At 46.4% G+C, this 26,280-nt stretch overlaps 1 protein-coding gene across 2 annotated transcripts; it reads left to right on the forward strand.

Moving 5' to 3' along the window:
- The first annotated feature begins 1,626 nt into the window (after nt 1-1,626).
- On the forward strand, nt 1,627-26,174 carry TSPAN2 (tetraspanin 2). Of its 2 annotated transcripts, none has more exons than XM_040085688.2 (8): nt 1,627-1,747; nt 3,655-3,757; nt 17,315-17,412; nt 17,848-17,922; nt 18,420-18,521; nt 19,737-19,808; nt 20,552-20,635; nt 20,755-26,174. In XM_040085688.2, the coding sequence occupies exons 1-8, from the start codon at nt 1,679-1,681 to the stop codon at nt 20,803-20,805; spliced, it is 654 nt and encodes a 217-aa protein (XP_039941622.1). In that variant the 5' UTR covers nt 1,627-1,678; the 3' UTR covers nt 20,806-26,174. The 2 variants fall into 2 exon arrangements, with proteins under 2 accessions (XP_039941622.1, XP_039941621.1); XM_040085687.2 differs by having other exon boundaries at nt 22,150-26,174.
- Nucleotides 26,175-26,280: the final 106 nt, after the last annotated feature.

The following is a 26,280-nucleotide window of genomic DNA, read 5'->3' on the forward strand; positions in this document are numbered from 1 at the left end:
CCAGTTTCATGTTGTCAGCAAAACTCCTCAGTATCCTTTCAAGTCCTGATCCGAGTCGTTTATGAAGACATTGCAGCCCTAAAACCGAGCCCAGCAGAGCCCCACGGGTGACTTTTTGCCACCTCCCGTAGCCCCTGTGCCCCCAAACCCTGCCTAAAGCCCCGGGTACCAGCACCTGTGTGAGCCCTGAGCAGTGCCAGGGGAAGCTGTGAGGTGCCTCCTGGAGATGCCAAGAACCACGTGCTGAAAAGCAGCACCTTGGGATTAATTCAAGAATTATGTGGGAAGGAGACCTACTACTTATGAAGGCCGAATGCTCCATTCCTGCACTTTCAGAGAAAATCAGCATGAAAATTACTAGAGAAATAGAGAAGCCTAATAAAGGATTTTTTTTAAAAAAAATTTATGTTGCCATCACAATCCAAGGCAAAATCGCTCCCTTGTTTTTACTCTGCTTCAAATGTATCAGAGGATAATGAAGACTTTTGTTACTGTTTGATGCATCTCATTGTCATGAAGTTATTTTGATTATTCAAATGCAATCATGCTTTTGTTATTTTAGAGGGAATACAGTGGACCTGGTCAACACCATCTAGCAGAGCATCACAGAAGAAAAAAAAAAAAAAAAAAAGGGAAATTGTGGGCTTTTACTTGAAGTTATAAGGTAGACTCAATGTTTCTTAAAAAAAAAACCCAAACAACGAAACCAATAAAGTGTATTTCATTGCAAATGGAATAAAATGTTCCTAATTAAACTCTGTCATTGCAATTCAAATAGACTGTTTGGGATTCTTTTTCCAAAATGCAGCCAGGCTTTAACGAAACTGAAAATGAAGAGCAAAGTGGGTGAAAAAGGAAACCACCTCCAACACGCTTTGGTCTTATAGCATCATTAGATGAGTGTGATTTGAAATAACAACACCAAACATTTGAAATAACAACACCAAACATTTACCTCAGGGAAAATTTATTCAAAACCTGAAAAAAAATCTGAATTGGTAAGACTCTACAGTTATGACTAGAGAAAATAATAATAATAATAATTAATTAATTAAGAAAAAAGTCCTTTATTCGTTAAATAAGGAGAAGAAATGTTTAACGTAGAAATCCCACTTTTCCACAGACACAGCCTTGCCTCGTGCTCCCCTGTCAAAGCTCCACAGGGAACTTTGGACTCAGAGTTCCCGGAGACCTCGAAAGAGCAGCTAAAAAAAAAAAAAAATCCTAAGATGAGAAAGCTGTAAGACTTTGATAGCAGAGCCAGCATTTTGGCTCAAATTAGAGAACAAATTAATGACTGGAAAATGAACTTCAGGGGCTCTTAGCTATGGCTGTGAACCCAAGACAAGTTTAACGACATCTCACTCTTGATCCTGCTGCAAGTTTGTGGGCAGCATCCGCAAGATCCGAGAGTCTTTTAGAGACACGCGGGGCGCCGAGAGGGATTTCGTCCAGCGCAAAGGGGGCACCCGGCGCCGCCCGCGCCCCGCCCGGCAGCCGCGGCCGCGGGAAGCCCCGGGCACGGCGCCGGGCACAAAGTCCGCCCCGGGGCGGGAGCAGGTCGGCGGATCCGCCCGGGCAGCGCCGGCCCCGCCCGGCCCCGCACCTGCCCCCGGGGCCGCCCCGCCGGAGTCGGGCCGAGCCGCCGCGGGAGCTGCTGCTGGAGCCGGCGCCCGCCATGGGCGTGGGCTATGGGGGGATGCGCTGCATCAAGATCCTGCTCTTCATCTTCAACCTGACCTTCTGGGTGAGCGCCGCGCCGGGCGGAGCGGGGCCGGGCGGGGCAGGGGCACCTGCTGCGGGTGCGGGGTGCGGGGGGTGCCCGGAGTGCCAGGGGTCGGGGGGGTGGCACGGGCGCGGCTCCCTCCGGGCAGCCCTGCGGGATCGCCTGCCCGAGCTGCCGGAGCTCCCGGCTCGCTCCTAGGGAGATGCAGCTCTGCCTGGGAAAGCACCGGCTCGGTGTAAGATGACATTGCTGAGCAGAGACAGCTTCTGTCGAAACTGATCTGAGTAGCGATCTACTGATTTAAAGTAGCGATCATTTCCCCGGCAACCACGCTGCTGCAGGAGGAGGCTGGGAGAGGTTCCCCCAGTGCAATGCAGTGAGCAGAACATTTCACAGCATCACGGTGCTTTTTACTAATGTCATTGCAAATAGGGAGCCAACAGCTGCTACAAGTTCATCCTAAGACAAAGTCCTTGCACCACCCCCAAGAGAGTTAGATGATGCTGTGTCCATTCTTCCCTCATTGCACCTTTTCAATAGTCTCACAGTTCCACGCAGCTGAATTCACTTCTTTCTCTTCTCTCACTTTCCCTCGTGCTCTGTTCTCCCTTCAGCTTTCCAGAAAACAATCAGCAATGTTATCTTCTTAAATGTCTTTTTCTTTCCTTCTGATTCACTGGAGTCTTTTTAAAAGAAGTCACAAAGTCATCCTGTTCAGCCTCTCTGGACCAAGCAGTTTTGGGCTTTTGTCTCCTTTATGCTTGAAGCACAGTTAAACCAAAGGCTGTTCCCTCGCGGTGACAGCGCAGCGCGCTCCGGGGACACAGTGCTGCTGTGCTCAAGCTGGAGGGGCAGAGTGATGCTGCCCAGCTGCAGCTGCAAGGCAGCAGAAGGACAAAGCTTTGTGTTATTTGTTTCTCAAAAGTGACAGCTACTGTGTTTTGTTATCTGCCTTCTTGCTGAGATGGAAGGAACCATCTCCTCAGCTGGCTGGGACATTCACCCCCAACTGCCAGGGGCACTCCACAGCCTGGAGAGGCCCTGGCAGCCCAAGGCTGCCAGCAGGGAGGTCCCCATGCTGTGACAGGGTGGCAGGGGACCCTCACCCTCTGCTAGGACACATCTGTGAGGAAAGCCGGGATCCCGAGCTCGCCAGCTGCACAATTGCCTTCTCTCTCGGCTTGTGGAGCTGTGCCAATGGATCAAGTGCCAAGGAATGCAGGACAAGTTAGGGGAGCACCGTGCCAGGCTGGCACCCACATGGGAAGCAGCAGGTGTTTGTGAGCCTTGTCCAGGTTCTGCAGGTGCCACTGAGAGCTCTGGACCTGGGCAGCAGCAGGACACTGTGCCTGCTCCTGTGGGATGCTGGAGCTGCCTGCAGGACACACAGCACTGCCTGGCAGGCTGATGATCCGTCTGGCACGTGGTGAGGCCGAGACCTGAGGAAAGAGCTGTAGATCTTTCCCCTCAAACAACATGCTGTGACACTCCTTTGTGACCTAATCTTGTTCACATTCAAGGGAATTTTTCCTTGCACTTGACAGCATTTATGATTGGTGTGTAATTTCTGTGATCCAAGACATCTACCCAGTAACAATCCTTGTACGTCCTAGTTTTGGTGGGGGTCCCCTGCCCCACTCCGTGTCTCATGACAATTCAGGCTCAGTTTTGATGATCAAATGACTGACAAGGTTTGAGAGTCACTGGTAAGTTTAGAAGCACTACTACACTGAAGAGCTGAAAGAAAGAAGTACATTGCACTGCAATAGGAATTTATTGCTATCAGACCCTGACAAGTGCTGCATGAATTTTCTGACAGTGCAACTCTGAGCTGTGGGATTTCAAGAAAGCACAAGGTGCCAAGACAGCCCTGTGATGCTCTCCATCCGTTTGTCACTGCAGCCCTGACTGCTCTGTTTGTGTTGCAGCTGGCTGGACTGGCTGTCGTTGCCTTTGGGCTGTGGCTGCGGTTTGGTGGGCCCATGGCAGAGTTTGCTACAGACAAAAAATCCCCGGAGCTTTTCTTCATGGGTAAGTTCCAGTGCTGGGAGGGCAGCAGCCTCCAGCCTTGGTTGCATCCTGGGGCAGGTGACACACCTTACACATTGTATTATAGGAAGGTCAACAGTTCCTGGGCTGACCTACACAAAACTGGATATTCTGGTGCTGTGTGCCATGGGTGTGATGGCTTTTGACCTTTCTCAGCTTGGCATCCACTTCCTTAGACCTAACTAATCTCTTCTCCTGGATTAGATCCAGTCCCCACATATCCTAAGTGAATTGTGCTAATACTCTCAGAATAGAAGGTAAGACAGGTCAGAGACTTGTGAGGCTCACCAATATATCCCTCCAGAGTTTTCTGTGCAGCTGCCAGCCAACAAAACAAGCGTCCTTTCAGAATGTTCCCAGAACCCGGACAGCAGCAAAATTCTGCTCAGCAGTTCTCCCTGTGGAGGCTTCAGTGGGACCAAAGTGTCAGAGCAAATCCTTCCACAGCTGAAACGTGAACCTACCTGGTGTTCAGTCATCTCAGGAGCTGTTTGTCCAACCTGGGCAGGAATCAGATAGTTCCTGTGCCCACAGAACTAGGATTAGTCATGTCTAATTTTAGAATTTAAGATAACTTTTTTCTCCCTGGGATTTCCAGGTGGGTTTTTTGGGAAATGCCACCTGAATTTCATATCTACAGATACCGTTAAACAGCAGCTGTCTGGGATTGCCAGCAACTGTAGCTCTCTGTTACTGGCAACTGTAACATACCTTTACACCAGAAAAAGTCGGATTTTTTTCTGTTTATTATATTACCCCTGGAGATGGACCCAAAAAAAAAACCCCATTGGTGCAAACATTTTTGCCATCTACAAATGTCAAGTGTGAGTGAATACCCGCTCCTGCCCTGGCCATCAAGCCAGTGTGACAGGGTGGAAGGACTGGGAGTTGACCAGAGGTGTCCTGCAGCAGTTAACCATCGCTCCAAGACTGTGCAGTTACCTTAAATACCCCAGTTCTCTCAGCGGAGACTTTGACTCAGATCTACCTCAGGCCCGGGTTTTTTTAACATCTGCAGCCAGGCTAGAGGCACAGAACTGGCTGTGGGAATAGATGGGGGGAATGTTATGTCCAGCAATGTTTCCATGGGGTTTTGTGAGGCTGAATAAAACCATTGTTTGGGACCTGAGGGTTATTGTAAAACACCCTGCAGCACCTCCACAGAGAGCCAGGAAGTATGATTTACTTTTTCTCTTACATTTGAGCCGCTATGACAGCAGCACATTAGATCACCAACTTCATTTCCAGATCCAGTTTATACCTGCTGAATTCCCCGTGCTGTAGATTGGAATGCTTCCTTGCCTGATCCACTTATGTTTGTCCCAGGAGAGCAAACAAGGCAGAAGGATGTTCTGGCCTTCAAAATCAAGTTCTGCTGGTTTATTGGAAGGCAGAAAGTGCTACATCCTGTGCTGTGAATAAGCACCACAGCCCCAGTACAGCTGGAACACGCAGTGTAAACAAGATATTCTTTGGTGCATGCGTATTTAAATCTCCAAAAGATGTAGTCTGCTTCTGCCCTGTATAGAAATTACAAAAGTTGTTCAGAGTTGTTAATTTTGGGAAGTCCTAGGGAACGTTCTTGTAAAAGTTTCATCAGACACCATGACATTCAGCTCTTGGGCTGCCACACGTATTTATAGAGCTGCCTGTTGAAATATGTAACTGTGAGAGGAAGTGCTGATGAACAGGGCACAGAGATGTTCAGAAATCGTTTAAACTCGCACTTTGGACTGAATTCTAAAGCAAAGGTTTTGCCCTTTTTTGTAATAAGCACTGAACAGAGCATTCCTGTGAAAGAAAACCAACGAGTTTTCTGCTGCCCTCCCTCCCTCCCTCATTACAAATCCTGCTGAACGCTGTTGTGACTCCTGAGCATCTGATGGCACAGCCGTGCTGAGGCTCTCAACAGTCTGGGACCAGGGCCGTGGTAAAAGGGCTGTGAGAAGTTCAGTTACAGTGGGGTTTGCAGCAGACAGAGCTGTGTTTGAGTCATGCTGAAGAGCTTTCCCTCTCTAGGAGATTTCAGCTCAGAGTCCCCCTTGGAGGTTGTGTATTGGGCCTTTCTCAGAGTCTCTGGGGCTGTTGTTTATTTGGCTCTGTGTGTTTGCTCTCTAACATGCCTTCTGGGTGGCAGCCAGGGTTTTGCATAGGAATTCTTAATATGGAACACTGTGCAGCACACCAGGAGCAGCTGCCCTGAGGGCTGAAAGAGAAAGCAGATCAGCAGTAAGACTTAAGATATCAGCATATAGCTATACATCCAAAAATAATTTCTTTATCTCTGTGACACTGATGGCTTTTGTGGCTCCTGTGATAACCCAAGGCCCTGTCATCACATCAGCTTTGTGTCAGTGCCTGGAACAACAGTGCAGGTGCACTTGGAGTTTGCTTTGTGGGTTGAAACGCTCCAGAATCACCATCTTCTGAAAAACAGTTAATTTTCTTTCTTCTAAAGGGCAGCACATTCTGCTCTTTCTGTACCTGGACTGAGCTGCCAGCCGAATCTAACCAGCTTCTCTCTTCTGCTTCCTTGTGATTGTTTTTTTCCTGGATCCGAAATGTCGGGTTAGTGTAAAATAATTGATAATTCTATCCTTGCATTTTCCATTAGGCCAGAGTGAGTCTCCTTAAATAGCCCTGTTCTTTACCAGCAGTCCAGCTGTCTGTCCTGCCCCTGGAATAGTTCGGGCCATGACTTGGCAACCAGGCCTGTTCATCTTTTCCAGCCACTGAGATGTTTTTGTTGGTTGGAGAACAGCTTACAGGCAGCAGTGCTGTGGGCAAGCACATATGTGTTCCTAGCTTTCTGCTGCTTGTGGTTTTGTGTTTGGTGATCCATATTCCCCACTGCAGTTTGCAGTGAAAAGCCTGAAACAGGAAAGGTTGGAATCGGAACTCTTTGACCCACGCAGGCTCCAACCATTTTACCAGACATATCTTACACTGGAGCAGGCTCCTAAAACTGGACATCCTCTCCCTGCAGCTCCACAGCTTTTGGAGTTCCCTCTACAATGGGATATATTTTTATGTTATTCCATCTCACAGTACAGTTTTTGTGCCTGTGCTTCAAGTGGTGAAGCAAAACTGTGGCTTCCCTGTTCAGCTGCAGTTCAGCTCTGGTGGAATTCACAGATCCCTCTCTTAGCTGCACTTGAGAGAGAAAAAATGAAAGAAAAAAGGATAATTTCAGCAAAGGTCCATAGCTGGCAGATGCCTTTTTATCTGAGTTGTCTGTGACACTGCACCGATCAAATGGAGGAAAGACCTGTAGAATGAAGGGAATTCCCTCGGATTGCTCATCCTTATGGAGACTCCTGTAGCAAGACTGGGAAATTTTTTACTGGGCAGGAAGGTCTGCAGCAGTCAGAAGGAAATAAAATGCTTGTGGGAACTCAAGGTGTCAGCACTGCTGTCTCACAATTAATTGGTCCTTAATTAATTCCTTGCAGTAGTGCTGTTCTTAATTTTAAGAATAACTAAAGCACAGTAGTACAGACCAAGTGCTGCTGAGTGCAAGTAGAGCGCTTGTGAAGCAAAAACTGACACGGGGACTTCTTAAGACTCCCATTCTCCATCTCTGCTTTTGGTGGACAAAGGGCAACAAGCAGAACAAACTCTGTATTCCTCAGGAATGAAGTGCAGAGGGTCCCATCCCTGCCAGCACCAATAAAAGTGAAGTGTATGTACTCAACAAACCCTCTCAGGAATGGTAACAAAACCCGATGAATGCAAACAAATCAGTCTGGGTGGCTCTTTCTCAGCCCTGAAATGTTGCTTCCTCTTCATAGCCAGAGCTTCACAACCCTCCTGCTCTGTTCTCTTTGTTTCAGTCCCATGATCCAATCTGTGGATCCATCAGGGCCAAAAGAGCTGTGCTCAAAAGTTTTAGGGTGACTGTGGCTTTTTCTTGGGGTCAGTGAGAGCAGGAGTGATACTGCTGGCTTTGAAAGGTACAGTTAGATGGAGCGTGCCTTAGGATATGAAGTCATGTCTGCAGCTGAAGGATATTAGTAGTTTTTCTCCGTAGCAGTGGATGCCCGTACAAGCAGGAGTTGGCTGGAGTTCCGTCCATGTGAACTGCAGTGCTCTGCTCCTGTGCCTCACTTCGTTCAAGTTCTACTCATGTATTTTGGAGTCAAGCACTATGCCCTTAGTCAACAGGATTTTCTCTCCTAAATCCACCACCTCTCAAACTCTACCAGCCTTTAAAATGAGAGCTGCTGGCAAAGCAGCCCTTGTGTAGAGATGTGAAACCACAAGAAGAGCATTAAATGATCCTGCCATCATGTATTGGAGAGGCTTTTAGTCTGTAGTTAAGACTTAAGCAATGAATTTGTCTTTCTTCCTATCATCTTGTGTACAGCGTTCATTTTCTGCCACTCAGGAAGGGTGTTTTAGAAAAAGCTGATAGTGGCCCTTTCCTGCTGCACTGGAAATTGGCTTTAAAAATATGCCACCACCACTGCCACCCCCTGAGAAAACCTTGCTTGAAATGAAAGTTGTTCTGAAGGCCTCAGTCTCTGATCACAAAACCTTGCAGCAGTTCCTAAGAGTCAGTATTCCCCCTGACAGAATAAAGGCAAGAATAAAGACAAGAATAAAGGCAATTCTGACCAAGCAAGTTAATTTAGTCTAATGGAACAATCTGTCCATCTGCCTCAGGGTGACTGCTGTATATTTACAAGCTGCTGAGGTTCAGGAGGCTTTTTTTCCTGTAATCACTTAAGCATGATAATGCACTTTATGCTTTTTGCCCATTAAATTGTCCTCCTGGGTGACTTCTCCCACCCTCCTGTCCCTGCTGGAGCTGTGTAAAAGCCGACCAGTCCCAGCTCACAGCAGCAGCCGAACCCACAGTTACCCCATTTCCTTCTGCACCCTGGTTCCTGCTCACTGCTGTGACCGCTGAGCCCTGGCAGCACCGAGTGCCCAGGGTGCCCTGAGCCCCGGGAGGGCTCCAGAAATCCCTGTTCTGGTCAGGCTGCCCAGGGCCAGCCCAGAGCTCACCACAGCCACACTCGGAGCTCTCTGGAAAGAGCCACCTGCAGGAGGTGGCTGGGGATAAACCTGCCCTGGTCCTGCGGGGAGTAAAAGGGCATCAAGGTGCTTCCCATCCCTGGATGCCCCCAGGACTGGGTACATTCATTTATTAACCTCACAGGGTGGTGAAGCCCTGGCACAGGGTGCCTAGAGAAGCTGTGGCTGCCCCTGGAAGTTTCCAAGGCCAGGTTGGACAGGGCTTGGAGCAGCCTGGGACAGTGGAAGGTGTCCCTGCCATGGCAGGGAGCTGGAACTACATCATCTTTAAGGGCCCTTCCAACCCAGACCCTTCCATGGTTCCATGATTCCTCTTGTTGGAGCAGCACCTCACACTCCAGGGTTGCTCAGGCTCCTTTTTCATACAGTCTCTTTAAAAGGAGCTCTAAATGCTCTGAAGCAGTTTCTTCATAACAAGCAAACCAGTATAACCCATTATAACTCCCATAAAGGAAATGTCTTGTGCTGTGTTTCACTCTGACACAGCTGTAAATACATTTGGACTGTTCACTTTGAAGATATTAAGAGGAAAGTGTTTTGTCTGCTGGAAAAAAAAACCAAAGAACCAACAAACAAACCAGCAACCAAAAAGCCCCCAGGATCCTTTTTGGGGTGTGCCAGTTCGAAAACATCTTCAGGAGGGTTTGGATTGAGCTGGCTCGTGCACACACAGGATTATCCAGAGTGTCCTAATCTAGAGGGGATTGCAGAGAATCACAAGAGGATTTCAGAATACCAGATGACTGAGTATTACAAAGGCAGAAGAAATACAGTATCAACAAAGTGATGCAAGTAGGAACAGATAATGTAAGCAGTACAAACACTGACAGACTTTAAATTACCTACAACTACACATGAACATGATCTTAGACTCACTATCAGTTGCTCTTGACAACAAAGTGCTTTGCTCACTGCAGTCAAACAGGCATATAAATGTCAGGAATTATGAAGAAAGGAAATGGGAACCCAACTGAAAAATCTTTACGTCATTGTGTACATTTCCAGTGCACTCAGCGTCCTGAACTCTCCGTGGTTCTAGCCAAAAAGAATGCAACAAAACTAGAAAAAACCAAGACATTTGGCCATATGGTTCTGACCAGAGTGTGTGCTCTGAGCAGCTCCCATGGGAGGAAGCTTTCCCACGCTATTCACATCATTAAATTGTGGAATCCATTGCCACGGCGTGTGCGAAGTTCAGCCAGGGTAGAGCAGCTCCAGCTGGCACAGGTGTTGGTGACACCTGAGTTCAGAGCGGTCTGTGGGGGTGACAGACACTGCCAGAGCCTTTGGGAGCAGCTTTGGGAACACGCTGCCTCCAGGCAATCTGGGCCATAATTCTTTAGGGTTCTGGGATGCACGTGAGCAAGATATGTGACAAGGGCTGGTGTTCTGGGGGAAAGGGAGGAACTGGACTGGGATGTTACATTAGAGCGAGGCTGCTTTTAAATTGAAATGCAGGATTTGTGCATTGGCAGAAGCCTCCAAACTGGCTGGTGTCTGTAGAGCTTTTGTGGTTCCAGGAAGATTAACCACGAAATCCCTGCTGAATTCACACAAGACACTTAATCAGTTACATCCATTATGCTCAAATTAAGGGTATGTTCCCCTTCTCCAGAAATTCATGTCACTTTAGAGGCCTCTGCAGCTTTTCTCCAGTTCTGTAAATGTATTTTATAAATAAATATACAATGGAAATTTCTAGTAACAAGCCTGTTTCAGGACTCTGGTGCCACACACACAACTGTCCCTGTCTGGCTGCTTTTTTTCCCAACTCCTACGTGTGTTTCTCATATTTTCCAGGAGTGTGTCTGCACTAGAGGTTCCTTGGTGCTCTCCTAAGGGCTGGAGAGCCTCAGTCCTTCCGTGGAGGAGGACATCTGCCTCCTGGGCTGCAAGGAACAAACAACCCCAGGAAAATGCCTTCAAGCCCTGTCTGGGTCCCGGGCTCTGCTGTTGCTGCTGCTGGGTCCCTCACCCCCAGAACAGAGCTGCTTGTTCTCTCCGTGGAGTAGGAACAGTTGGGGGTTTGTTCAGTGTTATTTACTCAGCCCAAAAGAGAAGGGAAAAAAAAAAAAAAAAAAAGGAGAATTATTTCAAATGGAAAGTGCCCATAGCAGCCAGGTAAACAAGAAACCCATGTGAAATAAAGCCAGACAGACACAAGGGTGTGTTTGTCTGCTCCTGCTCCTTGCAGTAGGCTCCAGGCAGGGATTTGTGCCTCAAACCTTCCGTAAGACTTGGGGAAAAACAAACAAACAAACAAAAGTAGCTCTGGGAGTGGGTTCTCTTCCAGAGTCTGAAATTACACCTCTTCCAGCCCCGGCTGATCCTTCCCTCACTCTTGATATACATAAAAAATATATTGCAGCCAGCAGCTATAAAATTCCATCCTCCTCTTCTACCTGGTCTAAAGAGATGGAATTCTGTATCATTGCTAATCACAGAGGTTTTGTTCACTCAGAAGTAACACACAGAATCCCTTGATCCTTTTTAAGGTGCTTTTTCAGACTTGCAGATCTCCTGTCTCCAAGTGCAACCCAAGAAGGGATGTGTCCTTCTATCCAGTATCTTAGGGAAGAGCTCTGTGCCACGAGCACTGAGGCTGATCCAGAGATCTGCTGGGTTGTGGATTTGCCATTCTTCACCGCTGGGAGCCTCAGGATGCTCTGAGACTGCCAGATAACATTTTCATTCTCCTTGTAATTGCAAAGCAGAGTCTGCTAGAAAATGGGAATCCCTCCCGTTGGAATTTTCACAGGGAATACCCCCATTTGACAATTTCCTTTCAGGAAAGAAAGATTTTCCCCATGGGATGAATCAAAAAATCAAATATACAGAAAAGCTGCTGCTTTATGGCTTTCCAAATTTGCCTTTGCAAAATAAAACAATGGCAGAAAGGGCTTTCCCCTTTACACTCACTACGTTACAGCTGGAAGGGAAATCATTTTGTTATCAGGTGTTCTATCACTTGACTCACTGCTAAAAGGAGAAGTCTCCATTTCTCTTCACATCTATAAAAAACTGGGGGGTGGGAGGGTGTCAGTACAGCAAAACACCACACCCCAAAACCTCAATATTTCCTCATCTAAAAAAAAAAAAAAAAAAAAAAAAATTTGAAGAGAATAGGCTCTGTCCAAAAATCCCCAGTCCTGTGACACGTTGTTTTTCATCCTCTTGTGATTATAAAGAAGCCCCTTTTTCCTCCAGACTCCAGAAGCCCCTCAGTAATCAGTGCACTGGCTGTGTCTGCCTAAATCAATCAATTTTCTGACAGATTTGCACATGGATTTTAATCTTTGGGATGTGCCTCTTCATCCCTTTGCATGACCTGTTTGTGGGTCCTAAATGCAGGTGGAATAAATATTCCAGGTATGGGCAATCACAGATGGCAGAGCTCTTGTCACCGGGGCCACTTCGGCTCTCCTCGATGCCACAGCAGCGTTCCTGCTCTCTGTTTAGGTGCCAAACCTTCTCTCTTCATGAGCAAACACAGACCAAAGAGCAGAATTACAGGACGTGAACAGAGGTGAGAGGAAAAAATTCACAAAGGCCACAAACCTTTGCTTCCTTTCAACCTTTTTTTTTTTCCTTCTGCTGCACAAAAAGCTGCAGCTGGACAGTCTTCTCATCATTTTCCACTCACCGAAACAAGCTCTCTACCCTGACCTGACTCACACACTTCTTTTTGCCATGTTGAGCTTTGTGGTGAATTTTTTGCTGTCAGTTTGTAGCTCTCAAACTTGTTCCATTTTGCAGCTATAAACTGACTTTTTTGTTGTTTCCCCGCTGTGCTGTAGATGCCAAGTTGGAGGCCATGCCAAGGCTTTGTATTTTACAATGGAAGTGCTGATGAATAGAAGCTGATTAAAGCTTTCCATCCTGCTTTTTGGGAAGGAATGGGTTTTCCTGAAGCTGAGGCACTTGTGACACTAGATACTCTTGCAAGGAGAGGTGTGATATTAATACCCTAACGTCAGGATTTGCAGTGCTGACACTGACAGCTCTCAGTGCTTGATGGCTTTAGGTGAGGTTGGGATTCCAAGGGCTCTGTGCCAGATATTGCCACCCTTTGCTCTTTTTTTTTTTTTCTCTCTGGAGAGTCTCACTTAAATTTAGGTTTATTATTATCAAGAATTTGAGGTGATCCTGCCTAAATTGTTGTGTACAGCCCACTAAGAAAAGAAATGCCAGATCCTTATCTTACATTCTTACACCATCCAGGATATTTCTGCAGCTACAGCTTTGACACTGTTACAAACCGGCTTGAACACAGGAGAACAAAGAAAACCCAGTCCGCGAATAAAATGGATGGAACCCAGAAAGGTTCAAAATCTACCCAAAAAACATTATTAAAACCAAACGAGGTTAGATGTTGGCGCCAAAAAAAAATGGATATATTTTATTTAATAGTAAAAGAGGCAAAGAGAAAAGAAAGAAATAGCAAAAGAAAAGGGGAGGGGAGGTGCAGACATGGAGAGAGTGACAGGGGTTAGGTGGAAGCATTATCCCCCATCCCAGGGTCCCAACGATGTCTCCCCTTGTTACCCTGGTTTTTCTGAGTTTCTTTATTAGCCTTTTGATTTTCATCAATGGAGTCAGATCATTTTAGTTATTGTACAATATTAAGAGCAGTTTTCTACCTTTCCCACAGAAGTAATATAAACAAATCCTTTGTTTTTCATTCTCTGTCCTTTGTTTGCATATTTCTAACCTGAAAACAATTGTTACTGACAATTGGTCTGGCCACTGAGGCTGAGGGGTGGAAACCCCAAAAAGCCAATCTTCTGCTAGACCCACAAATGCATAAAAAGTAAAAATAAACAAAGGGGTTTCTCTTCTTCTCTCCGCTCTCTCAGCTGGGAGCTGGATCGGAAGGACCTCTGCGAAAATCTCTTGTCCGTGTGTGACTGCTTTGTGTGTCTCAGTGACACCCCCTCCACCTGCTCTTCTGCGTGGTGAGGGTCCTCCGCCGCCAAGTGTAGAATCCAGTGGATTAATAAACATTTTTTGGGCAGGTGGGAACGCCCCCGTGCCCCCTGAGGGAAGGTTGGGTTTGCCACTGTCCCTTGCAAGGCTCTGGAGCTGTTGCACCGTGTGCGGTGCTCTGGTGCACGGTCTGGGGACCCTTTTTGGGGGGCTTTTGATGGGCTCTGACTCTGCTGTCCCACCGCCTCTGAGCAGAGGTTTATTTTCACCACACATCCAAAACCTCTCTTCCTCCCTCCCTGTGGTGCCAGGGGCTGTGCCAGCCTGGCCGCTGATAGCCCGGGGCTGCGGTCTCCACCCCGGGGGTGGCAAAGCTCGATCCCTCTGTGAATGTGTCCCCAAACCTGAACTGAGCCTCTTATCTCCAGCAGTGAGCAGGGCCTCAGTCAGGGCGTGGTGGTCTTTTCCGCAGCTTTTGGAATATAATTCTGCTACAATAGGCAAAAGTCCTTCATGGAGATGTTTAAGCCATAAATTATAACATTTCCATCCTTCCTGGAAGTCATCCTCCACTGGGCATCCCTGGTCGTGGGTGCTGGGAAAGCTCTCAGTGCAAGCTGAGAAGTCACTTGGCCCCCTTGAAAATCTTCATGTGTCTCATGGTGTTGGGAAGGACGAAGCCAGAAAGCCCTATAAATATGATTGCTTAGATTCTGAGAATGTGAAACCTGTAACTGAGATAGAATTGAAAGTAAGTTTTGATGTTTGAGATGTCCTAGCTGCTGGATGCCTAGGAAAACAACCCCCAGTGTATGATTTATCCCACACTTGTAACACCCCCCTGAAGTATCAAGTATCTGTAACCCCATTGGCACAACCCTGTTACAGCCCACCTTGAGACCCCTTATCAGGGGGCTGTGAGAGTGGGCCTTCCTTCTTCTGTTTCTTCTGTCTCTTCTGTTTCTTCTCTCCTCTTATCTCTTTGTTTACCTCTTGCATCTTGCTCTTGGAATTTCCTTATCTCTCATTACCCCCACCTTCCAAGGCCATGCTTCAGCTGCGCCTGGCGGCTCTGAGCAAGGCCTCCCATCTTATACAATAAACCCCTTCTTCTAAAACCCAACTTCAGAGATCTCTCGTCTACATCCATCTACACCGTCCTGGAGTCCTCAGCAGCAAGAGGCATATTTCTACATCATGGAATATTCAGAATCAGAAGAGATCCACAAGGATCATCGAGGCCAAGTCCTGGCCTCAGGACAACCCCAAAATCACAAGTTTCATCCCCGTGCGAAAGATTACACGTGTGTGTATATATATATAGTAGAAAAGTAAAAATAGATTTATTTTCGTGGAAATTTTAAGTGCCAACATTATTTTCCATCTAGAAATAGCTGGGTATTAGCTAGTGGTAGTCCCAGGCTGAGAAAGGACGGAGTGGGATGAACTCTCCTGAGCAGAAGATGGAAGAAGGTGGATTTTAACTCTTGGCTGGCTCAGCTGTGGGGCTCAGCTTTGTTTAGTGAGTGGTGTGAGCTCTTCCTGTAACACGCCTTAAAAGGGAAGTTCTCATTGAGGTAGTGGTTTAGCTCTGAGTCATGCGAGTGAAATGCTCAGGCTGTTTCTCTGACAAATGCAAATCCGAATTCCTGAAAGTGGTCCCAGCCCCGAGACTCACCGAGCTTTGTCTTTCCTAGCTGCAAATAACAAAAAGAAATGGGAAGACTCCTTTCCTGTCTCCTTGCTCAAATTTATCTTTGCTAAGTGGCCTGATGAGCACCGGGACGGGAGCAGGGAGTGACACACTGAATACGTCCAGGAAACTTCTTTGTAATTACGCTGTGTTTGTTACCATGGAGATCCCAGGAAATGGCAGTGTTGGTGTTTGGCTGTTGAGCACCAGGTTCTGCACCTGAGCGAGGGGTTTTTTTTGTCTTTTCCAATTCATCTTCCATCAGGGCTGGCTGACCTTTCTCCCCTGAGCCATAAATATATTTATACCTCAGTAAAAACCAGTGCTGTGAATGTGTGTACAAGTATAGCCTGGAGAATGCTCTGTCCCAGTAAGTCCCAGGTGGCTGAGTACTAAAAATCCAGAAAACATGGAATAAGAACTGCCAACAGAGACAGCAAACAGCATCCCCCCAGCACCGTGTGTGTTACTATTAACAGGGCAAAGCCATTGTAATTGCTTTATTGCTATTTAGCAGAATGTACCTCTCAGCAGGAGCTGGGACAGAAGGAGGGAGGGAGGGGAGAAGCATCACAAGAACTGGGATAGACACAGACGCTGGAGGGTGATGTGGCACAGAAAGGGCAGCAGGAAGGAGTTTTTCTTCCCGGAGCAGGCTGCACCAGCGAGGCAGAGCAGCTGCGTGGAAGCTCTGCACTCAAACGTTGACTGGTTTCACATCTTCCTAGCAATTGCAAATTGTCATCTGTAGGATTTTCTAGTCCAGGTTACACAAGGCCTGCTAACAGCAAATTCCAGCAGCTCTGCTAACCCCGGCTCGGATTTTATAATAATGTTTACACTGGGTACTGAGCACACTAAAGGCTCTCATTGGGAGCTTGGGAAGTCCAGGCTGGGAGCAAGGCTCGCTGTGCCCTCTAGTGCGCTCCGCCTGCAGCTCCGCTGTCCCTCGCCGGGACGCGAGGAGAAGGAAGATGAAGCACGGCAGATTTCTGTGCGTTCTGCACAGGGCAAGGACTGGAATTACACCAGCACGGTACCAGAGCCAAGGCACAGCCCCGTGGTTGTGGTCTGCTGGGAGCTGACCCCCATAGGAATCCGTGTGTTGCCTAAGCACAGAATAAAAAAAAATGTACGTTCACAAGTGAGGAAAGAAAAATTCTGCGCTCCGATTTCCTTCCTAGATAAAGCCCATTTAAAAAAAAAAAAAAAATTAAAAAACCCAAAACACCTGTTGAGTAAGAGTATTTCTAAGTGTCAGCCCACAGCTGGGGTCCTGGATCTGTATGGGGCTGTGCTGCCATCTCCCAGGTTCCTTTCCATTCCCCCCCTGCAGAACAGGACAGCACATTTCCAGCCCCAGGCTTCCCAGAAATAACCCCTCTAGCAAAGCTGGGGGGTTTTTTGCCTTACATCGCTTATTGCAGAGGTGTAAGGGGGTTCTGGATGCTCCCAGGCTTGTTCTTCCTGCACTGAGCTGTCCCTGGGACAGCAAACTTGGCAGGGGGACGTCACAGGTTCTCATCACAGAATATTCTCAGTTGGAAGGGATGGACCAACAAGGATCATCAGGTGAATGGCCCATCCAGGAATCAAACCTGCAAAGGTTTTTAGCACCATGCTCTAACCAGCTGAGTTAATCTCAAATTGTCTTATTTAACTCTCCAAGAATTCTGAAGAAAGCTTTGCTCTCCTGCCGTGATCAGAGAACCTTCTCGGTGTAACCAGTTTTGTGAGAGCCAGAGACCTTGTTGTATCTGTAAATGGGTGAGGCTGATGAAACAGGTAGCAGGCTTTAGGAAGAGAAACTTTCTGAAATTGTTGCCTGGCTTTAGGAAGAGAAACCTTCTGAAATTGTTGCCTGGCTCTGATTTCCACAGGACTCTATGTACTGGTGGGAGCAGGGGCCATCATGTCAGCAGTTGGATTTTTCGGGTGCTGTGGAGCAGCACGGGAGTCCCAGTGCTTAATTGGAACAGTGAGTAAAAGGTTTCCAGGGCCTGGGCTGTGCAGGAAAACCATCCAAAGCCTTCAGTGCTTGGTGTCATCAATGGAAAGATCTTTACAGTCCAACACCCCTTATGTCCTTTTACCGGCTGATCCAGTTTGTCTGGACTCAGCAGCCACCGTGCTACTGCAGGGCTGGCGTACGTGTAGAGGTGCCCTGGCTTGTCCCTTGTGATGGATTCCCAGGGTTTTCCCTCTGATTTCCCTGAAACTCCCTCTGAGCCACATCTTTGCCATTTCCCCTTGGTTTGAATGTGACAAGAAATCCGCCTTGGCAGCCCTGTGCAGAGCCGCCTCAGGAGCTTTGGTTCAGGGTGGGCTCTTGAGGTTTGGGGAGGACGAGGGGCTGGCTGGCAGTGCCCATGAACAAGCTACACTCATGTGAGATTCTCTCCTTCCTCTGCAGTTCTTTGCTTGCCTGTTGGTGATATTTGCAGGTGAGGTCACTGCTGGAGTCTTTGCCTTCATAGGCAAGAAAGTGGTAAGTAGCAAACAGCCTCTGATGTACTGATGGGGTAGTTATGGAATTCCAGTGCACACTGACCTGGCTCTTCCAGAGGAAAGCTTTCCAAGAAACTTTTCCTTGGAAGACTCTCTGACATTCTTATCTGGAACCAATGACAGCTTGTGTTATCACAAGTTTGGAATAGGATGAAGTTTTTGCTTTCTCTGTTCAAGAAAATGTGGAGGTGTGGTTCAGCCTCAAAGGAACATCAAGGGGAACTGTATGAAAAGAGGATATTGCCTGGGAGAAGGGCAAACAAATTTAGGCACCGACCTTCCCCAGCTCAGTGTTTAACCAAAGCACAGAATAGAGCCTATGAACATTCTGACACAGGCCACAAACCCTCCTGGCTTTTGAGTCACCACACCTGTTTACCTGGCACAGCTTTTTGCCCTGGAGGCTGAGGACACAAGGTGAAAGTCTTGGATTGGGGGTGAGACTGATTGGCAGCTCACTTAGTCTGATTTCTGCAGGCAATACAGGAAGCCCAGAAAATCTACGAAGATGCTTATGAGGACTACATGAAAAACCCAGTGGGGAAGGTCAACAGTACCATCTACCGCTTCCACGTGGCTGTGAGTACCCCTCCACCTTCACACCCCATCCACTGCTCCACTGGCACCCTGCCCATTGCAATCCAGAATTCCTCCCTCTGACGTACAGCAAAAGAGAACTGAAGGGACTTAAAATCCAGTCAGAGGCTCACAACCCTGAGAGTTTCCTGAGAGCTCTGTCAGAATTCTGGGTTTTGGATCTCTACGTTTGAGAGTGCAATTAGCCAGGCTTTGAAATTTCCGATGCTTATGGTGTTCTTTGTGTGCAGAAGAAATGAGTGTTATGGCCCTTCTGGATACTGAAATCCACAGACAAATACTCACAAATGCAGAGAGAGGGAGAAATGCCTGCATCCCTCTGCATTGACGTGACCTGTGTCCCGGGACATGCAGTGTGGCTGAACCAAGTCGGTGAAAGGCCAAAAGCACGTGTGTGACACAGTTCAGGCCACCCAAAAAGTGAATGTCTGAATCAGAGTTACAACCTGGGACTTCTTTAATCCTCTTTGTGTCCATCCTGGATCTACACTGCCTCCCATGGAGAGCGAGCCCAAGCTTTGTTGCTTCTTACAGCAATTCCCACGTTCTTTAGAGAAAACATTTCACAACCTCAGACCCTTTTGTCCTTCTCCCATAGCTCTTATTTCTGACCCAAGGAGGAATTCCAAGCATTTTGTGGGAGATAGGCAAACAGGAAAAACAAACCCTCTGAAACTGATTTATTACTGTCTCCAAACCCAGCACAATGTTGTGTCAGAAATAAAATTCCAGCATTCTCTGCTGTAGCTTTTGTGCATTGCCCATAATTCTGTATGTGATATTTGAACTTTCTGCACTCTCCCTTTAACAGCTCCTGTTTTCTTGTAAGCCAGGAATGTGCTTTTCCCAAATCCACTTGTTTGCTTTTTTATGAAATACTGTAATAAAAGTCTCTTCTGGACATTTTTGTAAATACAAATGTGGCTGTTTGCTGTGGCCTCAGACAATTGAAACTAATTTTTGTGAATTTTGTCCCCTGCAGTTGGAACTCTACCAGAAGCAGCAGTTTCAATATAGAAAATAAAGTTATTACTTGATCTGTAATTCTTGGTAATTTAAGGTTATTTCTTGATCTTGATTCTTTTCTTTTTAGTTATTTTTTGTCTCACTTTCAGTATGAAAGTAATAACTGACTTTCAGTATGAAAATGTCTGTGGTTTCCCCCTCTTTGATCCTTCGTCTCTCTCTCTCCTTCAGCTCCAGTGCTGTGGTAAAGGTAATGTGGAACAAACAGGATTACCCTGTCCAGAGAACATCCAGCTGCCAAAGGCAAGTGTCCTCTGTCCTGCTTGTTCTAATCACTTCTTCATGTCAGTTCTTTAGTAAAATTGGAGACTTTACATCTGTAAGTAAAAGAAAGGAAGAAGTTTGTTTTTACCTTGCAAATTCCAGCGTGAAATTCCTTATGGAATGGAGCAGAGTGGAGGCAGAATTAAGCTGGAGGTGATCTTGCCCTCAGTCCTGACACCTGTCTGTGGCATCCCATGGTAGCTGAGACAATATTGCATCACGTGAAAGGAAAAGGGAGAAGGAGGGAACAGAACTGGACCCCAGATTCCCCATGGAGGATAAATTTTGGCAAATGCCCACCTTAGTCTTGCATGGAGCCTCCTGACTAGAAACTTCATTGATGTTAAGAAAGATATTTCTGTAATTTTTGTCTTTTCTGGAATCTGCTTGTGAGTTCAATGTCAAAACGAAGCACCAAACCTCCTGATATAGCATGGCTTGTTATATAAAGGAGTTTAAATTTAGGGGAAAAAGCTAAGTGTAAGAAAATTGCTTGCATATGTCAGCCTTTTCAGGCAAAAGGTACAGATGCCTCACCAGAAAAGGGAAGATGCTGGGAAAATTATCCAGCAAAACCCAAGGTTTAGATGCAGGAATTAGGATGGTGACTGCACTAATATTTTTGTGTTTATCTGTTGTTCAGTGCAAACAGCTGATAGAATTGATTGAAATACAGGTTTCCAGGCATAAATCTCATTTTATTTTATTTTTTTTTTTAACAGAACTGCCTGGTTGAAATTCAGAATGTAATTGATACTCATCTGCACTTAGTTGGAATTGTTGGAATTGCAATTGCTAGCATCACAGTGAGTAAATCCATGTTCTCCAATCTCTCCTTGAGCCCAGTACCCTGTCCCTTACTCAAAGCTTTGTGGAAAGTGTTTCGCAGCAGCTGGTGAGATTCCTCAATTCTTATTGCTTCCAGTGTGTCTTCTCCCTGGGAACTGGCCCCATCAGTGCAAGCAGAGCTGTGTGACTGCGCTTTTCAAGTTCGTTTTGTGTCCTTAGACAGGGTCCAAAGTAATAGTAATCTTCTTTTGTTGTAAGAGTAGGAGAGCAGAGTGCACATGAACCAAACTGAAAAGCAAAAGGCTGTAGCAGTACTTAATGTATGCCAAAAGAACGGCAGTCTGATGCTTTAAATCCTTTAGGATGCATTCCTTAGCTTCCATGAGGAATGGAGAGTACCCACTAGAGCTGTGACCAATAGATGTCACCCTGTCCCAAGGACACGGCAGCACCAGCAGCCTGGGGCTCACCGGGCTTTAGCACAAAGCTTTTTCCAGCACTCTCAGACTCAGACACCAGCAGCATGAGGATATTAGTAAAGAAACGCTCCTTTAGCTGTTGGGAAGAGCAGCATGTTCACAGATTTATGTGGACACTGAAAAGCAGCTGAAGGGTTTCTGCAGGTAATAGAAACCATGGTGTGCATATTAAACAGTCCTGGGCTTTGTATGAAACATGAAGGGACTCAAAAATACAGCCAGGCAGCAGAGGTGGACAGAGATCAATAGCATCAAGGACACACCAGAACGGGGATCATCTCCCCTGGATCCCCACCTCAGACACAGCAAAGGTCCTGAAGTGACCACAAGCTCTTCAGCAAGAGAGATGCACCTGCACCTTTTTCTGTGCCTGTTTGTGCCGCTTGCTGGGCTGTGGGACTCAGCTGTGCCCGTCCCTAGGGAGATGTGTGGGGAGGGGACATGAACCCAGGGCTTTAAGTGCCCATCTCCCACCCGGAGCACTGCAGCCTCTGGAGGCAGCTGCTTTGGAGAGCTGACGTGTGGCACGGAGGCAGAGCCTCTGGCAACACCCACTGTTCTCTGCTTCTGTCATTCCCTCTAGTGAGCAAGTTCCCTGACACGAGTGGAGGTTTGGATTTAATGTGTAGCCTTGCTCTTGAGCACAGGAACCGTTCAGAGCTCAGCACCAGCTCCAGGGGCTCTGGAATCACCCTCTGCTCGTACTCCAATGTGTGTCATATTCCACGTAGAAGCACTCTGAAACTCAGAACGCTCCGGTGCAATACCAGGATACTGCCAATAGTCAGTTATTGGGTGACTTAAATTGATGTTAATGACATTAATGTTTGGGGCAGCTGTGCTTGCCTGGACATTTAGAACAAAGAACCGTGAAACCAGTGTGAGCTGATAAAATCAGTGAAACTTCTTCCGTGTTTGCTGTCTGATGTTTTGGGGTTTGTAGGTGGAGGCAGTCACTGCTCTGCCATAGGGACCTTCAGATTGTCTGTTATGCAAATTGTTTTATAACTGTTTTGTAAGTGGATCCCTAAATCACATCCCTTCTCTTCTAGATCTTTGGCATGATATTCAGCATGGTTCTGTGCTGTACGATCCGTAACATGAGAGAAATGATCTAAAACTGTCACTGCACAACTATGCCCCAGGAGTTCCAGACTAAGCTTACAAGAAGTGCTCTTCTACCCAATTTAATAATTGTAATGCATCTTAATCAGTGTTTTAACATACTGAGAGGAAAATATCCCATTAGGTGATCAGGTGAATTGTATTAGTTACAGTAAAACTAAAGTGAACAAAAAAAAGGGGTTTAAAATGTCCTTTTTAATGAAAAAAAAAAAAGCAAAGGTGCATCTAAGACTAATTTGATTTTTAATGTTTGTATATGTGCAGTTAAGGGTTTACACATGTATAGACTTTGTGTAAGCACATGTATCTCTCTCCTTCCAAACACATCTGGATGTGAGCAGGTCCCTGGATGTGCAGCACCTGTCTAGGTAAATATCTGCAGGTGGAACATGTTGTGTGTGCATCCAGAGTGTCCCCGTGCAGGATGTGCACACCCCACAGGGACACAGTGCTCCGAAACCCCTCACACTGAGCCCCTGTTTGCCAAGAATTAGCAGAGGGAGAAGAAATGCCGTTGTGAAAAGTAAGACCTGTGATCCATTTAGTAACTTTATTTTCCAACACCCAAACAGAGTAGAACTAATAAAATTGGACTTTATTTTAAAAAATAATTAATGCCTAAGGGCCTGCTCCAGCAAACTTGAATTCATGTGAGTAGACCTACTGACTTCATTTTTATACAGAGACTGGGTATTTATTTTTTGTAGGACTGGACCCTTCATGCAAATGCAGAAAGCTCTGGGGGAGAAAACACATCCAGGGAGATCCAGGCTAAAGGAAGAGGGGGGGAAAGAGGTGGGAAGCTGGCAAGACCAGTCATTTGGGACTAATTGCAGTGCAAAGTGCTCTTAAGCTTCCCAAGCTAGGCTGAGATACACCAAAAACCCAACCGTGAGTTCAAGGGGCCACTAAAATCCACATTCAGCAGCCCCTTTGCCCCAAAAGCCTCGCTGTGGCTACAGACTGTGCAGGAGTGGAGCCTAGGTCCAGAACAGCAGCCCCTTTGTCACATCTCTGGAGAATCCAACTGGCCTGTGGAAGCCAAACAAAGAGTGAAAGCGGTCAGAAAAAGACACACAGCACTTTAATATCCTCAGTTTCTGCTTCTGTGACTATCACAGCTTCCACGGGGCTCTTACCTCAACCTCTCGCCCCTTCCTGGGGGCGGAAGGCAGGAAGGAAAGATGGGACATTTTTACAGAGCCATGAAGTAAGTTTTCTTACTGGCACCTTTAGATTGCATGTCAGGTATAAAAATTACACTGTGTGCTTGAAATACCTCAGGGCTTGCGTTTACATAGTTTGTTTCTATATTTTATTTTTTCTATTTGTCATATTTATTCATAAAAGAATGTTCCTTTTGAACCAACCTAGAAGGGAGAAAGGCTGTCCCCAGAAAAGTAAATTGCATCAAAAGCCCAGGATCTCCTAATTTTTGGCTTACTTGAGATAACTCACGGTTTCAGAGAACAGCTTTTTGCTAACTATGCCCCCATAGCAGCAGATCTGGTGATCACTAGTTCAGATTCCTGATGCAGTTGTTCCACACATGATGGGGAGAAGTTCAGTTAAGCTACACATTCCAACAGACCATTGTCCAAGAGGCCTTGGAATTTACAAGTCATGGGGTCCTTGTTCCATGAAACACAGTGGCACAAAATGGGATTTCAGGAAATATGTGTATTCTAGTGCACGTTTGTGTGAGATACACCACCTTTTATCTATTATTTATTTTTTTATCTCTTATTCCTCAAAGAAACTCAAACTTCCAACAGTTTTCTGTTACTTCAGGACTTGGGGTAGTGCTGCTGCTGCAAGTCTCTGGTTTAGTTGACACATCTTGCTGCCTTTTACATGGATTTCCCTTTTCCAATTGTCCAGCCACGAGCTGTGGCACTGCACTAAGGGCTGGGCACTGCTGGGCAGGCACTGCTGACTGAGCTGTGTCCAGGCTGAGCTTTAGGCTGGCAGGGACACATGAGATCACACATCAGAAAAGAGTCAGGCTTGTCTCACTCCGTCATAGCTGATTAGCAAAGGATTTTAATTAAAAACAGGGCCTGGGACCTCATTCTGCAGGAACCAGAACAGGAAACAGGGCCCTGATCTGCTGCTTGCTCCTGAAACGGGCTCAGCAGTGGCAGCAAATCATGAGGCTCTCAAGCTGAAACTTAGAAATCAGTTTAAGACAGCAGCCAGCAAAGCAATTTCCTGGCTCCCAGGTGCACCTCACTGTCACTACAACGGTTGTGCTCTGAAGAGATGACGGGGTAGTGCCCAGCTGGGGTGTGTTGTCCCAAGGTAGTACTGGCAGAAAGAAGAAACGCTTGTAGATCGTCATTTTTGCCACTCAGGGCAAGCCAGTTTTCCAAGAAAATCAGTAAAAATAGCATCACAGCCAGTGCTTCAGGTTCCAGGATTGTTGCCTTACAGGGAAAGAAACTGATTGCAAATAAAGCAATTTCCTTGTGTTACGTTCCCCTTCATAATGACAGTATTCTAGTCATTTTAAACACATCTTCACATTATTGGGTTTCATTCCTCAAATTCGTAGCACCAGAATGTAATGACAGGACCAGAATTTATCTCTTTATTTATTATTGCTTGAGTAAGTTGGAAGATGCCCACTCCTGCTTTGAGATGCACTGAAAGCCAAGGCAGCTTGCAGAACCTGCTGTTGCTTCCCCAGCCCTTCACTCCCCCAGAAGTACAAAACCACCCCAGTGCCTTAGGAAAACGGGAAAAAGTGGTAGGAAAAAACCTTCTGTAAATTCAGACTCGAGCCACCAAACTTTCTGCTGAAGTGTTTTGGGTTTGTGATTTATTTTTTTTTTCTTCCTCTAAAGAGGGCATTAATTTTCTGAGCGTTCCTGCATAAGCTCCAGGGTTACTGTTATTTAGGTCTAGGGGATACTTGCACTGCATACCAGGAACAGGAAAATACCTGTTACTGGTTTAGTTCTCTAAGTTATTGGTATAAATTAAGCTGGAAATCAACTTGTTATTCATGTACTAGTGCCTTTAACAGAATCCAGGGATAAAGGTCTTTTGTAGTTTCCTGCTGTTGTGAGGTGCTTAATATAATTGCAGTTTTCTCTGCATCTTAGTAACTGGAGGTATTTTTTGAGAGTTACTGCCACATAAGGCAGCAAAAATACCCATTTATACCGTCCTTTGCACCTGTGTCAGAGGAAAGTGACAAAAGATCAGATCCCTCCAGGTGATATAATTCTGAAAGCACATCACACACATTTTCTTGTTCTCCTGTCAAACAGTTTGTTCTAAAGCATAAAGATGTAAGTTGCTGATGCCCTTATTGTGTCTCTAAACATCCTTATTCACATTTCCCTTGTCTAATTTTTCTAAGTAACTGATTTCAGTGTGAGCTGCCTTTGTCACAGGGAAACCCCAGCCAGTTTTGGTATCTCAGAGATCACACAGCAGCTGGTGAAGCTGAGCCCTGTGACATCCCTACAGTGAAAAGTCTTGTTTCACTTGTCTTGATACTGATAGTTTTATAACAAAACATGTTTCATGTGTCTTGAAAAAGCAACTGAGTTGTCTTAAGCCCTCAAATGCTGTATTGTACAGCCTTTGCAGGCTACAGATTAACAGCATGAGATGCTGTTCATAGAAAATGTACATTAAAAAAGCTTTTCAATCTTTTTCCTCTCTATTGGTGCTCCAGCCACGAGGTTCTCCAAAACACAAACCACTTCCAGGATAATGTGTAAGGTACAGCATAAATTCCGATTTTGTACAGAACTGGTGTTTCGGTTCACGCTGCCAAATCTGTGGCAGAATTACCTCTTGCTTTGAAGGCAAACAAACTTAACTCTGTGGCTGAAATTAGCTTTCACTTCCCTATCATGTGTTCCGAAGTGGCGTTTTATCGGCTTTGTGTCTTGAAATTTGAAACAACTTCCTAATAAAAATAACCTGGAATAAACGACTCCCGGAGAGAACTCGATCCGCGCGGCCAGAGCACTCCTCTCCCCGCCCGGGCCCTGAGGGCACGGCGGGGCTGCGTCCGCTTCGCCCGCTGCATCCAGGACACT

This window comes from Hirundo rustica, chromosome 24 (genome assembly GCF_015227805.2).
Source record: "Hirundo rustica isolate bHirRus1 chromosome 24, bHirRus1.pri.v3, whole genome shotgun sequence".
NCBI lineage: Eukaryota > Metazoa > Chordata > Aves > Passeriformes > Hirundinidae > Hirundo > Hirundo rustica.